We start from the raw sequence: 16,114 nt of genomic DNA, 5'->3' as shown, positions 1-16,114 counted from the left end.
GCCTATTTCATATTTGTCCATTTTGTACAAAAGAAAACTTAAAAAAATTTTTTTACTTTACGTTCTAGGATATATGTGCAGAGTGTGCAGGTTTGTTATATAGGTATACATGTGTCATGGCTGATAGGTTTGCTGCACCTATCAACCCATTATCTAGGTTTTAAGCCCTGCCTGCGTTAGGTACTTGTCCTAATGCTCTCCCTCCCCTTGTCCCCAACCCCCTGACAGCCCCAGTGTGTGATGTTCCCCTCTCTGTGTCTGTGTGTCTCATTGTTCAATTCTCACTTACGAGTGAGAACATGTGGTGTTTGGTTTTCTGTTCCTGTGTTAGTTTGCGGAAAATGATGGATTCCAGCTTCATCCATGTCTCTGCAAAGGACATGAACTCATTCTTTTTTTATGGCTGCAGAAAACCTTTTTTTAATCAGGAGAAAAGTCTGGGATTTGAGATCTGACAGCAGGAAATGTTTCCCACATGCCAGCAGGCTAACAAAAATACATGGGCATAATTGTTTCTTGGGACATCTTTCATCTGTTGTTGGAGGATAATATTAAATATATTTTTTTCTTTTTTTTTTTCAGAGACTAATAATCTAGAACTATCTCAAAGCTCAGGAACTTTTCCCTCTGGGTATTATTATAAAGACCAGTGGAGGCCCAGAAAGTTTAAGATGCGTCAGTTTAATGACCCTGACAACATTACAGAGTGCTTACAAAGAAAAGTGGTGCATTTATTTGGTGACTCAACAATCAGGCAATGGTTTGAATACCTTACTACGTTTGTTCCAGGTTGGTACTTTGCTTTTTGTTTCGTAACTCTTTTCCACGTTAGCTTTGAAATAAGCAGACTCATTCAGGTGCCTGAAGAAAGGTTATCAGGTGAAGAAACATGTATTTCTCTGAAGGACTAAAGAGGTACCCAAATCCGGAAGAGATGTGTGACATTTTCTGATCAATAGCTGTGTTGTGTTGTACTCATGGAAGCGCTGAGTTCTCATTGAGGTTTATGCCACTGTTGAGCTGTATGACTTTGGACAAGTCATTTACTTCTCAGGGCTTCATTTCTCCATGTGTGAGATGAGATAGCTGGACCATGTCACTTCACAGCTGTCCTTCACTTCTAATATTCTGTGTTGTGAAATGGAGGCGGACATTTCTAGTTGTTTCTCCCCCTACTTCTGTCTCATCCAACTTTAAGCTTATAGTAGCTTTATGTAGAAGGAAGCAACCAGACCTATTGCTGTCCATTTTAATGCATTCTTGCAGCAAAGCCATCCCTGTGTTATCCATTGGGTCTACCATTGGTGTGCCTCTGAGGTGGAGTTGACTCCCCCTGAGGGAGTCTGGGTAAGTTCCAGCATTCTTAGCTTCTTGATTTCTCAGTTTGGCTCTGGGGCTGTTCTCCAGACTCAGAACAAAACCCCAATGGCTGGAGGCCCGTTCCTTCTTCACAAGGGCATTCTTCCTTCTGAAAGGGGTGTGGATGAGGTAAGAAGGCGGGATCTTGGAGGAGTAGAAATAAAGACCCTGCCTACAATTTAGAGAGCTGATAAGTAGTTTCATGGGAACTGTTTTTAATGGCTATGTGTGGACAAGGCTTTTAATAAAGTAAAGCCTGATGGTTTGTTGTGAGTTGTTTGTGATTCTTTTAATCAGCTCTTTTATTTATTAGGTCAACTTAGTTTTATTGATTGATCGAGACGAGGTTTCACTCTGTCTCCCAGGCTGGAATGCGAAGGTGTACTCATGGCTCACTGCAGCCTCAACCTCCTGGGCTCAAACGATCCTCCCACTTCAGCCTCTCAAGCATTTGGGACCATAGGCATGAGCCACTTTACCCGGCTAATTTTTTTGTAGAAATGAGGTCTTGCTGTGTTGCTCAGGCTAGTCTCAAGTTCTCATGCTCAAGCAGTTCGCCTGCCTCAACCTCCCAAAGTGCTGGTGGCTCACACCTGGCTTCGACTTAGTTTTGAATTTAATTTTTAGAAGGAAAGGAGAAGTACGTATTGTCCCCAAAAGTGTAAAGTCAATTCCACTTTGTTTTGCTTGTCTTTTAAATTGAAACAGATATAACTAAACTTTATTTGGTAAAGTGTTAAGTTATACATTAGGAGAAGGGAAATGCTTTGTATGGCATGATGCTAGGCGAGGCTTGATGTGACGCTGACCAGTGAGGGCCTTCCTAGGCATATGCAGTTGCTGCTGCTTAAGTTCTAATGATGTAGCTGCTGTTGCCTTTGATAGCAAGGATCACACTGACTATTTTGCACACTTCCTACCATATCCTTTACCGACATATCTTCACCTGCTAAAAATAAAGACTTGTGTCAGTGCTTGATCTTAATCAAAAGAAAGTGGTAGCTTGAGCTTTCTATTCAGTTTAAATGGAGCTAGATGCTAAATAGTTATTAGGTAGGAAAATCTGGAAGAGAAGCCTGGAACTGCCAGGAGAAAAAAGTGAAACCCACTTTAACCCTTAAGAAGAATATATGACAATTGTATTCTTTTTGTTTGTTTTTGAGATGAAGTCTAGCTCTTTCGCTCAGGCTGGAGTGCAGTGGTGTGATCCTGACTCACTAAAACCTCTCCCTTCCAGGTTCACATGATTCTCCTGGCTCAGCCCTCCAAGTAGCTGAGATTATAGGCGCCTGCCACCATGCCTGGTTAACTTTTGTATTTTTATTAGATACTGGGTTTCACCATGTTGGCCAGGCTGGTTTCAAACTCCTGACCTCAAGTGATCTGCCTGCCTCAGCCTCCCAGAATACTGGGATTACAGATATGAGCCACCATGCCCAGCCTGTAGAACAATTATATTCTGATGTTACTTCTTCAGAATTGACTGTGACCTCCCTGAGGGCAAGGACTGTAGCTTATCCATGTGAGCGTTGCTGGCTTGTAGCACATGTAGTAGTGGGCAGTAAGTAGGTGCTTAGGAAATATTAGTTGAATTGGATTGTCAGCATTTACTTAAGACACTTAAGGGAGTATTAAGGGATTTGAGACAAATCTTCTTTCCTCACAGGGCACATACTAAGTGATGAATTATACAGAGTTGCTTTTAGGAATAACAGTGAGTCCCACTGATTCCTGGGACCTTCAGAATGTCTCCAGGCAACTGGACCTTGAAATACTATTTAGAAAAGGGAATTCTAACTTGTGATGCTATCTACATCATTCTCATGATACAGATGGAAGTTTTTCTGTAGGACATTGACATGATTGTTCATCTATAGGGTAAAATTGAAAGTCAAAAGAAACAGGGTTGCCTCTTTCTTTTGCCTATTGCAGAAAGAGGTGTTTGTTTTCATTTTTCAGAATTACATTTGAACTTGCTTTAATGTTATTTTAAAAACATTTCAATTTTAATCAACAGTTAGGTATATTTATGGGGTACAGTGTGATATTTTGATATATATGTACATTGTAGAATTATTATATCAAGTAAATTAACATATCCATCACCTCACATAATTAAATTTTTATAGTGAGAACATTTAAAATCTCCTCTTTTAGAAATTTTGAAATATACAGTACATTATTATTTACTACGGTTACCAGGTTGTACAATGGATCTCTAAAACATTTTCCTTCTGAGACTTTGATTAACATCTCCCCATTGCACCAAACTCCTGGGAACCACTATTCTACTCTCTACTTCAACTTTTTAAAGTTCCACATATAAGTCAGTATAAGACAAATATTGCATGAGGTTCCACATAACAGACATCTGCGTCTGGCTTATTTCACTTAGCATAATGTCCTCTAATTTCATTTATGTTATTACAAATGACAGAATTTCCCAAAAGAAGTATTAGGTTACTAACATGTGCTCATAAAACAGAAGTTAAAGCCCCTGTCTTGAAAGAAATAATATTTATCTGTAGGAGAATAAAATATAAACGCCAAGTTGATTTTTATAAATTAAATGATTATAAACAGACACTTCTCAGAAGACGACGTACATACAGTCAACAAACATAATGAAGAAAAAGCTCAGTATCACTGATCATTAGAGAAATGCAAATCAAAACCACAGTGAAATTGTGGTTCTCACACCTGTCAGAATGGCTACTACTAAAAAGCCAAAAAATAACAGATGCTGGCAAGGTTGCAGAGCAAAGGGAACACTTTTACACTGTTGGTGGGAGTATAAATTAGTTCAACCCTCGTGGAAGGCAGTATGGTGATTCCTCAAAGAGCTAAAAGCAGAACTACCATTCGACCCAGCAATCCCATTACGGGGTATATACCCAGAGAAATATAAGTCATTCTGCCGTAAAGACACATGCAAGCAAATGTTCATTGCAGCATTGTTCACAATAGCAAAGACATGGAATCAACCTAAATGTCCATCAGTGACAGATTGGATAAAGACAATGTGGTACATACACACTGTGGAATACTATGCAGCCATAAAAAGGCCATATCTTTTTTTTTTTTTTTTTTGAGACGCAGTTTCGCTCTTATTGCCCAGGCTGGAGTGCAATGGCATGATCTCAGCTCACCAAAACCTCTGCCTCTTGGGTCCAAGCAATTCTCCTGCCTCAGCCTCCCAAGTAGCTGGGATTACAGGCATGTGCCACCACGCCCAGCTAATTTTGTATTTTTAGTAGAGATGGGGTTTCTCCATGTTGGTCAGGCTTGTCTCAAACTCCTGACCTCAGGTGATCCCCCTCCGCCCTGCTGAGATCATGCATGTCTTTTGTGGGAACATGGTTGGAGCTGGAGGCCATTATCCTTAGCAAACTAACACAGAAAACACCACATGTTCTCACTTATAAGTGGGAGAGAAATGATAAGAACTTACGAACACACAGAAGGAAGCAACAGACACGGGTCTACTTGAAGAGGGAGAGTGGGAGGAAGGAGAGGAGCAGAAAAGATAACTATTTGGTACTGGGCTGAAAACCTGGGTGATGAAATCATATTTGACATGTTTTTTCCTATGTAACGAACCTTTACATGCACCCCCAAACCTAAAATAAAAGTTTAAAAAAAAACTTTAGACTAGATAAAAAAATTGCAATGATCAATACAAATAGCAACATTTCTTGGCCTAATAATTAGAGAAAAAGGGGTTATTTTGTTTTTTAGGCATAGACACGTGTAGAATCTATAACTGATGGTGTTATTTATAATGAATATTAGGTTTGTGGAATAATTTAAATAATATGTTAGAATAAAGGCCCATTGATAGACGAAAGGGGGCAGAATACAGTGAAATAGGTATTCCCTTTACATTTATATTGTACCTTCTCATTGTACTTTAAAAAAAAGCTTATTATTTGAAGCCACTTAATAAGGTATAATCAAAATATATGTGCTTGGTGTGAATGTTTGTATGAACTTGAGTTTTCCTTGTTTCAGATTTAGTGGAGTTTAACTTGGGTAGTCCCAAGAATGTGGGCCCCTTCCTTGCAGTGGACCAGAAGCACAACATCCTGCTCAAATACCGCTGCCATGGTCCACCCATCCGCTTCACCACCGTCTTTAGCAGTGAGCTCCGTTATGTGGCGAATGAGCTGAACGGCATTGTGGGAGGGAAGAACACAGTGGTTGCCATAGCTGTATGGTCTCACTTCAGCACCTTCCCCTTGGAAGTGTATATCCGGCGGCTCAGGAACATCCGTCGAGCGGTGGTTCGGCTCCTCGATCGAAGCCCAAAGACGGTGGTGGTCATCCGGACGGCCAATGCCCAAGAGCTGGGGCCTGAGGTGAGCCTTTTCAACAGCGACTGGTACAACTTTCAGCTGGACACCATTCTTCGGAGGATGTTCTCAGGGGTTGGAGTATATCTTGTGGATGCCTGGGAGATGACCCTGGCTCATTATCTACCACACAAGCTGCATCCTGATGAAGTTATTGTGAAGAACCAGCTGGACATGTTCTTGTCCTTTGTGTGCCCCTTTGAGACCTAGCCTGTCCTGGAAGGGACTATAGGAATCATATTCAATGACCTTCTCAATTGACCTGAGCTACGGAAAGTGTCCCCAGTGAGAGATGACTGCCATTAATAAATATAAAATTTCAAAAAGAGCTGGACTTTATATGAGGAGCTTAGAAAATGCAGGTTACATTTATATCTACCTATAGGATTTTATCCAATCTTGACTTAGCCATGGTAGAACTCTTATTAACAGCATCTATACACTGTATTGCTCTTGTAACCAAAGATGCTAATGAGTGTATTTGAATTAGCTTCTTCTGGGAGGGGTGATTACTTTGCTAAGGACGATGAAACGTATTCTGATGGACGGGACAATGGTAGTAGAGTGTTTGTAGCTTATCTGGTAAAGGGAATTGAGTGCATCTGCATGAGTAGCCCAAGTAGTCCGTCTTCTGGGGGTCAATCAGAGGAAGCCTATAGTCAGAGGCTCTTGTGAATGCACTGAAGACTGCTGTGTCTCAGGAGTTTCTCTTGATGATCTACCTTTTCTGAATTACTTGATGAGGCCAATGTGCTTGGTTTGCATTTTACAGTGAGAATATTTGCAATTTCCTGCTTTTATCTAGAAAAGAAGCAAAAGGGAATAGGAAAGCAGTACATATAATATCTGTTTGGAATTAATATTTGCATTTGGTGATTGTTCTTTATTTGCTCCAGCTAAATTTTATGTGTTGAATACTTACTCTAGAATGACTACTTTTGGAACTGGAAGGGGAAATCTGTAAACAGAAGTTTATTTTTATGTTCTGAAATTTGAGGGTTTTAAGAATTGACTTTTATGTAATGAATGCTATTGTATTATAAAGCTGTGAAAGTTTTTCCCGCCAATTTCAGGTGTTTTTCTTGTTATTTTGAACTACTTACCAAAATTAGAAGTTAAAATCGAATTAGAAATTAACAAGATATTTTGGTATTTCTTGATTTTTGTTGTTGTTATTATTTCTTGATTTGGGCATAAGGTACACCCATTCTCTCATGCTTAGAAGAAACTGCTATTCCTACTAGCTATCTAAGAATAAGAGAATTATTAGTTTTATTTGCTTATTAATTTTAAAGGAGTTTAGTTAATTTGGGATCATTTAGTAAGTACTTTTTTCTTTTTGAGCTGTGATAGATTGTAGTTTAGTTAAGTCTCTCCTAAGTGGACATGTGAGGAAACTAGGGAGGCTTTAGAGAGGAAGATGGATGCTTGAAGTATGAAAAATATGTACCCTTAGAAGAATGGGTCAAATAATTTGGGTTTTTAATTAAACAGAGGGCCCCCGATCTTAACTTTCCTATCCTTGAGGAACACCTTCAAGTTTTTAAAGTATTTTATGAGGAAAGAAGATTTTTAATTGTTTCTGAGTCTGATGAGGTAGTAAAATATATTAAAATAGCTTAATTTTAATGGTCCTTAAGCTTTACGCTGCCTAAGGATCACTTGTAATATCTGACAAAAATGCAGAATTAAGAGTCATGTTGGAGTGTGGTAGTTTAAGCCTGTAATCCCAGCACTTTGGGAGGCCAGGCAGGAGGATTGCTTGAGGCTGGGAGTTTGAGACCAACCTGGGTAACATAGCAAGCCCTGGTCTCCACAAAAAATAATAATTTAGCCAGGCATGGGCCCAGTCCCAGCAACGAGGGAGGCTAAGGCAGGATGATTGATTGAGCCCAGTAGTTTGAGGCTGCAGTGAGCTATGATTGTGCCACTACACTCCCACCTGGGCAACAGAACAAGACCTTGTCTCTAAAAAATTTTCTTAAATAATAAAAGAATTAAGGCCAGGCATGGTGGCTCACATCTGTAATCCCAGCACTTTAGGAGACCAAGGTGGGCTGATTGCTTGAGCCTGGAAGTTCAAGACCAGCCTAGGTGACATGGTGAAACCCCATCTCTACAAAAAATACAAAAACTAGCTGGGTGTGGTGGCACCCACCTGTAGTCCCAGCTTCTTAGGAGGCTGAGGTGGGAGGACTGTGTGAGCCCAGGAGGCAGAAGGTTGCAGAGGCTGTAGTGAGCCTTGATTGTTCAACTGTTCTCCAGTCTGGGCAATAGGGCGAGACCCTGTCTCCAAACAAAAAAGCGGGATCATGATGCCTCTGGGATTTATGGAACCAACCTTTTTGGCAAGCGCTCAGTGATTCTGATGGTATTTCACATTTAGAGAAACACTTAAGAGGTAAGACAGAATGAGGGAATAAACATGGCTTGTTTATTATTTCAGGGGTTTTACCAATAACTAATTTAATTCTGTTCATGATCCAGTAGTGTAGGTGATATTAACTCCATTTTATACATGAGGAACTTGAGTTCGGATTTGAAATAAGGTATGTGAAGGTCCATATCCCTTTTCAGCTAAACTTGTGAGACTTTTGTAAAGAAGGATATTTATTTATTTATTTTTGAAACAGGTTCTTGTTCTTTTGCCCAGGCTGGAGTGCAGTGGCATGATCATGGCTCAATGCAGCCTTGACTTCCTGGGTTCAAGCAATTCTTCCATCTTAGCCCCCTGACTAGCTGGAACTACAGGTGTGTACCACCAGGGCCACATAATTTTTGTATTTTATTTATAGAGACTATGTTGTCCAGGCTGGTCTTAAATCCCTGGGCTCAAGCAGTTCACTCACCTTGACTTCCCAAAGTGCTGGGATTACAGGTGTGAGCCACTGTGCCCAGCCGACAGGATTTCTTTTCATGAAATAACTTACAGACATTTCCTCAAGGATTTATAAAGGAGGCTGAGGAGTAATTTTCCCAGAAGAATTTTAAAAAGAAAGAGGGCATTGCTTCTCCAGTGGTTTGGAATAATGCTACTTGATTGTGCAAATGATTTCTTATGATCTTGTCTCATTTCTGTTATTTTTTGATTTGGTGACATAGCTCTTAAAGATTTGGTGGCACAGCTTCTTCATATATTCTAAGTCACTTTTATCTCTCTTAAAAACATTTTTTTTAAACAACTTTTAAGTTCAGGGGTACATGTGCTGGTTTGTTTCATAGGACTTTTGTCATGGGGGTTTGTTGTACAGATGATTTCATCACCCAGGTATTAAGCTTAGTACCCCTTAGTAATTTTCTGATCCTCTTCCTCCTTCTACTCTCCACCCTCCAACAGGCCCCAGTGTGTGTTGTTCCCCTTTATGTGTCCATGTGTTATCATTTACTTCTCACTTATCAGTGCGAACAACTTTCATTCCACATCTAATTTGTCTTCCTTCACTCTGGCGTGGAAATTTTGATAAAGATTTCAGTATCACTTAAACCTTTCTCAGAATAATAGAGAGAATAATTTAGTTTCTTCTGAAAAGTTTATTTTAGGCTAGTGCCACATGGTTGTGAATATTAACTATAAAATCTAGAAGAAAAATCTGCAGATAAAATCCATAATTCTATCATCTGAACACAATGAACAGTAGTATTTGGGCATATTTTCTTGTAGGTTTTTTAACCATATAGTTATAGAGAATATGTAATTTGGATCTGTGTTTTTTACACAAATATTTTTCTATGTTAAATAGTCTTCATAAGTTATATAGGTCTGCTTAATAGTTCTGCTACTGGAGTTTTCATTATTAGGTAAGTTGGTTGTTATGGTTGGACATTTAGGTTTACAATATTAAAACCGTGGTTTATATACAATTTCAGTGGTTGAAAAATATGCATTTCTATTTTGGAATGACAGTATTAATTTAACTTAGTGAATCTCATATTCCAGAACTGAGATGATTGATTTGATGCTATTTGTGACAGACAGAACCCATAATAAAACCTTTCTATACAAATTACATTTTATAGAATTATCCTGCTAAAAGTAACCTTTAGGGAATGTAAAACAGTCCTTTGATGTTCCCATATCATTCACTTTGCCATTCTGAACAACTATCATTTTAATTAAGACCACTTAACAGATACTTGCTGGATATAATTCTTAAGTTTCGGATTGAAACTTAGTCGATCCAGTTTAATAACTGAATCCAGTTTCACATTTATCAGCCTGAAAACTACAGGCTGATAGTTTGCAGATTGGTAAATCAGGGTACTTGACAAGAATAAATATGGTAAACCTTTACATATTCATGTGTTACATGCCAGATATGAGTGTTTCGGGACCCTGTTCAAGGAAATAGTGATCACTGAGAAAGGTACAGGGAAATAAACACCCAAGCGAAACAACAGAACTAAGTGTTCCCAACTTCAGAAAAAACAGCTCAGAATTATCTTTGTGGGTTCTGGGTAAGTTCAGCTTTTTAACATCAGCTAGTCACTAATGCCAGAAAGTCCACCTTAAGTGTATTTATTTTCTTGTGTTAAGCATTATTCAACCTGGTTTATGTCTACAATGTATTATCAGTGTACTTAGGATTCTTGATACCTCAATGTGCAATAAATAAAATTTTGAAGTTGTTAATTTTTCACTTTGAAGGTGAGACCTCAGCCCCTGAGTTCTAAGGGGACCTGGGAATCCTGGGAGAATGGAGGTGGTGGAAGATGAGAGGATGGTTGAGGGCAGGAGTTTAAAGGACACAGAAGCTAGGAGAGCACAAAATGTACTCCACCAACTTCAGTCTAACTTGTCTCTTAAACGTGCTTTTACATTTTAACTTTTAAAAAAAGAGTGGGCTGGGTGTGGTGGCTCACGCCTGTAATCCCAGCACTTTGGGAGGCCGAGGCGGGTGGATCACTTGAGGTCAGGAGTTCAAGACCAGCCTGGCCAACATAGTGAAACCCCGTCTCTACTAAAAATACGAAATTAGCTGGGTGTGGTGGCGCATGCCTGTAATCCCAGGTACTCACGAGGCTGAGGCAGGAGAATCACTTGAACCTGAGAGGTGGAGTTTGCAGTGAGCTGAGATTGCGCTATTGCACTCCAGCCCGGGCAAACGAGGGAAACTCTGTCTCAAAAATAAATAAATAAATAAACATAAAGGGTGAACTTAAATATATTTATATGTGTGTACATATATTTTCCTTTTTAATATTCTTGTTAAATGAGAGGCCACCAGGCCTCTTTGAGTTTTAAGAGCCTAATGATATGTAACTCTAATCCCCATTTCAACTGGATTTAACGCTGCCCAGGGAATATAACTTAAAAAAAAAAAAAAAGCAGTACCGAGATTAGCATCAAGTGTACTGAATGGAAAAGAAGTGAAACTAAAAGTCATAGCAGAAATCCTTTCAGTGTTGTGCAATGGTTCATTTGCTGTTAAATCCACTCCATTCCCATTCCCCTTCCCCCTTGAAAATAAAGTGATCTTCATGTTACAGGAACATTGCTTTATTTATGTCACAGATGCCTTGTTCGTTAATGAGTCAATGAAGGCACATGATAGCTATACTACTTTTTGACTGTATTGTAAAAGGTAACTTCACCCGCCCACTGCACCCCATTTAGGGGCCACACAGAAAAGGCGAAATAAGATGAGGTGAATCTAGTGAGAAGGCAACACTAATGCCTAGCAGGAGATTCACCAGGACATTTTAAAAGGACGTCTTTAAGGAAAAAGTTTTGTTTGTAGATGTTGCCTCTGATTCCTCCCCGCGGTTCCAGTCCTGGTCTTGGAGCCGGCCATCCAGGGGAATGTCCGGGACTCGGGTCGCTACCTTTTGGCCTGGGAATTTCCAGTGTGCAGAAAAAAATCCACAAACCTCGTCCTCGCTGCCCCCTCCTTGCCTCCGCTGGCCCTCTTCAGTGCCCACGCAAGCCCGTTCGAAAGAGAGCATGACGGTATTCTGTATTTTAGAAAACAGGCTCTTAGCTTCCCCCGCCCCCGTCCTCCCTTCAGGGGTGAACAGAAAGCAAACGCTATAAAGGGCGCCAGTGAGAGGGGCGGCCTCCTGCTGCCACGAGGTCAGACGGCGAGTTCTTAGAGAAAAAGGCTGCTTAGTTGCTGCTTATCATGTAACCTCAAAAGGAAACTGATCATCTTTCTCATGCTGTCACGTACTTGGGTTATTATCGCTGATTACAGCTGGAAACAATTGATTTGCTTTTACGTATTTGTGTGACTTGACTCTTCAAACACAAAGGTATATTTTTAATTTGATATTTGGTATTAAAATATCTTAAATGCTAAGTTTTTTTTTTCTTTTACTTTCCTTTTCCCATAGTTGGATTCTTTACTTTGGAATCAGTCTCTGATGTTTGGGTAGTCATACTTGCTTTGGGGCAAATTATTGAGGTATAGTTTTTTAGAGAAAGAAAATCTGGGATGTTTTTGTAGTTTAGTAATAGCAAGAATCATGTCTGTTTGCTTTAAAGGCCCAGGAAGGACTAAGATGCTAATGGAGTAGATGGACAGAATGGTGATGAAATGTCATAAATCTAATGTAACATTTTATCTTCTGTCAATGACCTGTGATATCCCAAGGCAGAAGTCTTCCAGGGGATTTGATATGTGGGTTTAGAGATATACTCTCCCACCAAGTGTAGGTGTGAAACTATATGGGAAAATATATCAGAGTAAATTGAAATACTTTACAGCATGCCCTAATTCATTCTTATATTACTTCTGTAAACTTAAAATGTATAAAGGGCAATTTTATGAATGAAGAAAGCCTGAAATTTGATGACTTGGCTGGACACCCAGATTCATGATCATCTGTATATGTTAAGGGGTTTTGTTTGAATAAAGGCATATTTCTAAATAGAATGGATTAGAGATTCTCTTCACTGGGATTAGTGAATTTTCTGTAGTGGCTGAAGGTGCTGTCCCAAAGAGGATGACAGTTATGTAAATTTTAAGCATTTGGTAATATGTATTCCCTTTATTTAAATCTGACATCTAAAGAAATATCTGGCTGGGTGGAATATTTTTTTTGCTTCTGTTAGTCCGACAGTAGGTGGTTTGGACAATAAAAACAGAGAAAAGTTTCCCAGTCTCATTCACCACCCTGCGTAATCCCTGATGGAGCAGGGGATAAGCCACACAGATCATCTAAACATGCAGGTAACCGTGCAGTCTTTTGATTTGGCTTCAGAGTACAATGTACGGTCCACCACCCATCTCCACCGTCTTTCTAACACCATTACTGAGGCTGAAGACACAGCTGGGCAGGCTGCAGACGTGGAGCACTGCAGCGACAGAGGAGTCAGTCTGCGAGGAGTTAGCATATGACATCAGTACACAGCACAGATGATGGGAAACATTTGGCAGCATCCTCTCCAGTGTGGAGGGGATGACCGAGGTCAGCAAAATCTAGCCGTTCAGATACAAACTTTTCCTCACTGAGGAAAAGGAGGCAGACCCTTCTTTTTACTTGTCTTGAAACAGACCTTGCTCTCAGAGAGCAAAGTAAACCCTTTCAGAAGCTACAGAGTCATGGAAAGAAAGGATTATAGAAGGGAAAGATTTTCTAATTGTTCTGAGACCAACAATGAATTGCTCCTGAAAACACCATTTCCTTTTGGCTCATAGCTGACACTGATCTGGAGGCTCTTGATTTTTTCTCCCAGGTTAACAGGAGGATCTTGAGGGCCCTGGCTGAACTTCACCCTTTGGCTTTCTTGGCCTGACACTGAACTCCCGAGGGTGAGAAGGGCTGATATTTCTAAACAAGTAGTGTCCCGGTGTTACCTGGCCCCTGGCGATGTCAAAAAGGGTGATGGGATGTGTTCTAAGATTTTTCTCTTAAATTAGCCATTTTTTTGAAGTTGCTGAAAAATTGCTATGAATTTTACTTATAGGCATTTTACTGTGATTTCATGAGAACTAAAATTTTTTTTTTGTGTGTGGTTTAGTGTATATATATATATATACACACACATATATATGTGTATATATATATATACACATATATATATATATTAATTTATTTATTTTACTTTAGGTTCTGGGGTACATGTGCGGGCCATGCAGGGTCATTGATTAGGTGCATACTATATCCGGCATTTCTCCCCATGTTATCCCTCCCCACCCTCCCCACCCCACACTGTCCCTCCCCTAGCCCCCCCAACTGCCCACAGTGTGTGATGCTCCCCTCCCTGTGTCCATGTGTTCTCATTGTTCAATACCCACCTATGAGTGAGAACATGTGGTGTTTGGTTTTCTGTTCTTGTGTCAGTTTGCTGAGAATGATGGTTTCCAGATTCATCCAAGTCCCTACAAAGGACACGAACTCATCGTTTTTTATGGCTGTGTAGTATTCCATGGTGTATATGTGCCACATTTTCTTTGTCCAGTCTATCATTGATGGGCATTTGGGTTGGTTCCAGGTCTTTGCTATTGTACTTAGGGCTGCAGTGAACATGCGTGTGCATGTGTCTTTATAGTAGAACGATTTATATTTCTTTGGGTATATATGCCCAGTAATGGGATTGCTGGATCAAATAGAATTTTTATTTCTAGATCCTTGAGAAATCGCCACACTGTCTTCTACAATGGTTGAACTAATTTACACTCCCACCAACAGTGTAAAAGAGTTTCTATTTCTCCACTTCCTCTCCAGCATCTGTTGTCTCCAGATTTTTTAATGATTACCATTCTAACTGGCATGAGATGGTATCTCAATGTGGTTTTGATTTGCATTTCTCTAATGACCAGTGATGATGAGCATTTTTTCATATGTTTGTTGGCCTCATATATGTCTTCTTTTGAAAAGTATCTGTTCACATCCTTTGCCCACTTTTGAATGGGGTTGTTTGTTTCTTGTATATCTGTTTTAGTTCTTTGTAGATTCTGGGTATTAGCCCTTTGTCAGATGGGTAGATTGCAAAAATTTTTTCTCATTCTGTTGGTTGCCGGTTCGCTCTAATGATGGTTTCTTTTGCTGTACAGAAGCTCTGAATTTTAATTAGACCCCATTTGTCTATCTTGGCTTTTATTGCCATTGCTTTTGATATTTTAGTCATGAAGTCCTTGCCTATGCCTATGTCCTGGATGGTTTTGCCTACGTTTTCTTCCAGTGTTTTTATGGTGTTAGGTCTTAGGTTTGAATCATTAATCCATCTGGAGTTAATTTTAGTGTAAGGTGACAGGAAGGGGTCCAGTTTCTTCTTTCTGCACCTTGCTAGCCAGTTTTCCCAACACCATTTATTAAACATGGATCCCTTTTCCCATTGCTTGTTTTTGTCAGGTTTGTCAAAGATCAGATGGTTGTAGATGTGTGGTGTTGCTTCTGAGGCCTCTGTTCTGTTCCAATGGTCTATGTCTCTGTTTTGGCACCAGTACCATGCTGTTTTGATTACTGTAGCCTTGTAGTATACTTTGAAGTCTGGCAGTGTGATGCCTCTGGCTTTGTTCTTTTTGCTTAGGATTGTCTTGGCTATGTGGGCTCTCTTGTGATTCCATGTGAAGTTTCAAGTGGTTTTTTCCAGTTCTGTGAAGAAGGTCATAGGTAGCTTGATGGGGATAGTGTTGAATCTGTAAGTTACTTTGGGCAGTATGGCCATTTTCACGATATTGATTCTTCCTAACAATGAGCATGGAATGTTTTTCCATCTGTTTGTGTCCTCTCTTATTTCCTTGAGCAGTGGTTTGTAGTTTTCCTTGAAGAGATCCTTTACATCCTTTGTCAGTTGTATTCCTAGGTATTTTATTCTCTTTGTAGCGGTTGTGAATGGGAATTTGCTCTTGATTCGGCTCTCTGTCTGTTATTGGCATATAGGAGTGCTTGTGATTTCTGCACATTGATTTTGTATACTGAGACTTTGCTGAAGTTGCTTATCAGTTTGTGAAGATTTTGGGCTGAGACGATGGGGTCTTCTAAATATACAATCATGTCATCTGCAAATAGAGACAATTTGACTTCCTCTTTTCCTAATTGAATACCCTTTATTTCTTTTTCTTGACTGATTGCTCTGGCTAGAACCTCCAATACTATATTGAATAGGAGTGGTGAGAGAGGGCATCCTTATCTAGTGCCTGATTTCCAAAGGAATTCTTCCAACTTTTGCCCATTTAGTATGATATTGGCTATAGGTTTGTCATAAATAGCTTTTATCATTTTATAATCATGTCTTGCTTTGTGTTTACATTCTCATTTCTCATGGATTTTAAAAGTACTGGTTTCCAGACGAGGAACAACATTTTTTGTTTCTTTTCTTCTTCTCCTCCTCCTTTTTCTCCTTCTCTTCCTCCTCCTCTTCTTCTTACTCTCTCTCTCCTTTATTTATTTATTCATTTATTTATTTACTTTTGAGACAGGGTCTCACTTCATCGCCCATGGTTGGTGTGCAATAGCTC

At 39.7% G+C, this 16,114-nt stretch overlaps 1 protein-coding gene across 6 annotated transcripts in view; it reads left to right on the top strand.

Annotated features, from left to right (window-relative positions):
• The window catches only part of NXPE3 (neurexophilin and PC-esterase domain family member 3), a 41,231-nt gene extending 34,453 nt beyond the window's left edge, over positions 1 to 6,778 (top strand). For all 6 annotated transcript variants that reach the window (XM_032299230.1, XM_032299229.1, XM_032299227.1 and 3 more), the window contains 2 exons: positions 583 to 789; positions 5,371 to 6,778. In XM_032299230.1, the coding sequence (XP_032155121.1) occupies positions 583 to 789; positions 5,371 to 5,921 (758 nt within the window). In that variant the 3' untranslated portion in view covers positions 5,922 to 6,778. The remainder of the gene's footprint in view (positions 1 to 582; positions 790 to 5,370) is intronic.
• The last annotated feature ends 9,336 nt before the right edge of the window (positions 6,779 to 16,114 follow it).

This window comes from Sapajus apella, unplaced genomic scaffold (genome assembly GCF_009761245.1).
Source record: "Sapajus apella isolate SASKATOON/1434 unplaced genomic scaffold, GSC_monkey_1.0 scaffold40, whole genome shotgun sequence".
Taxonomy (NCBI): Eukaryota; Metazoa; Chordata; class Mammalia; order Primates; family Cebidae; genus Sapajus; species Sapajus apella.
The sequence above is the reverse complement of the archived record's forward strand: the minus strand, read 5'-3'. Positions and strand labels throughout refer to the sequence as shown.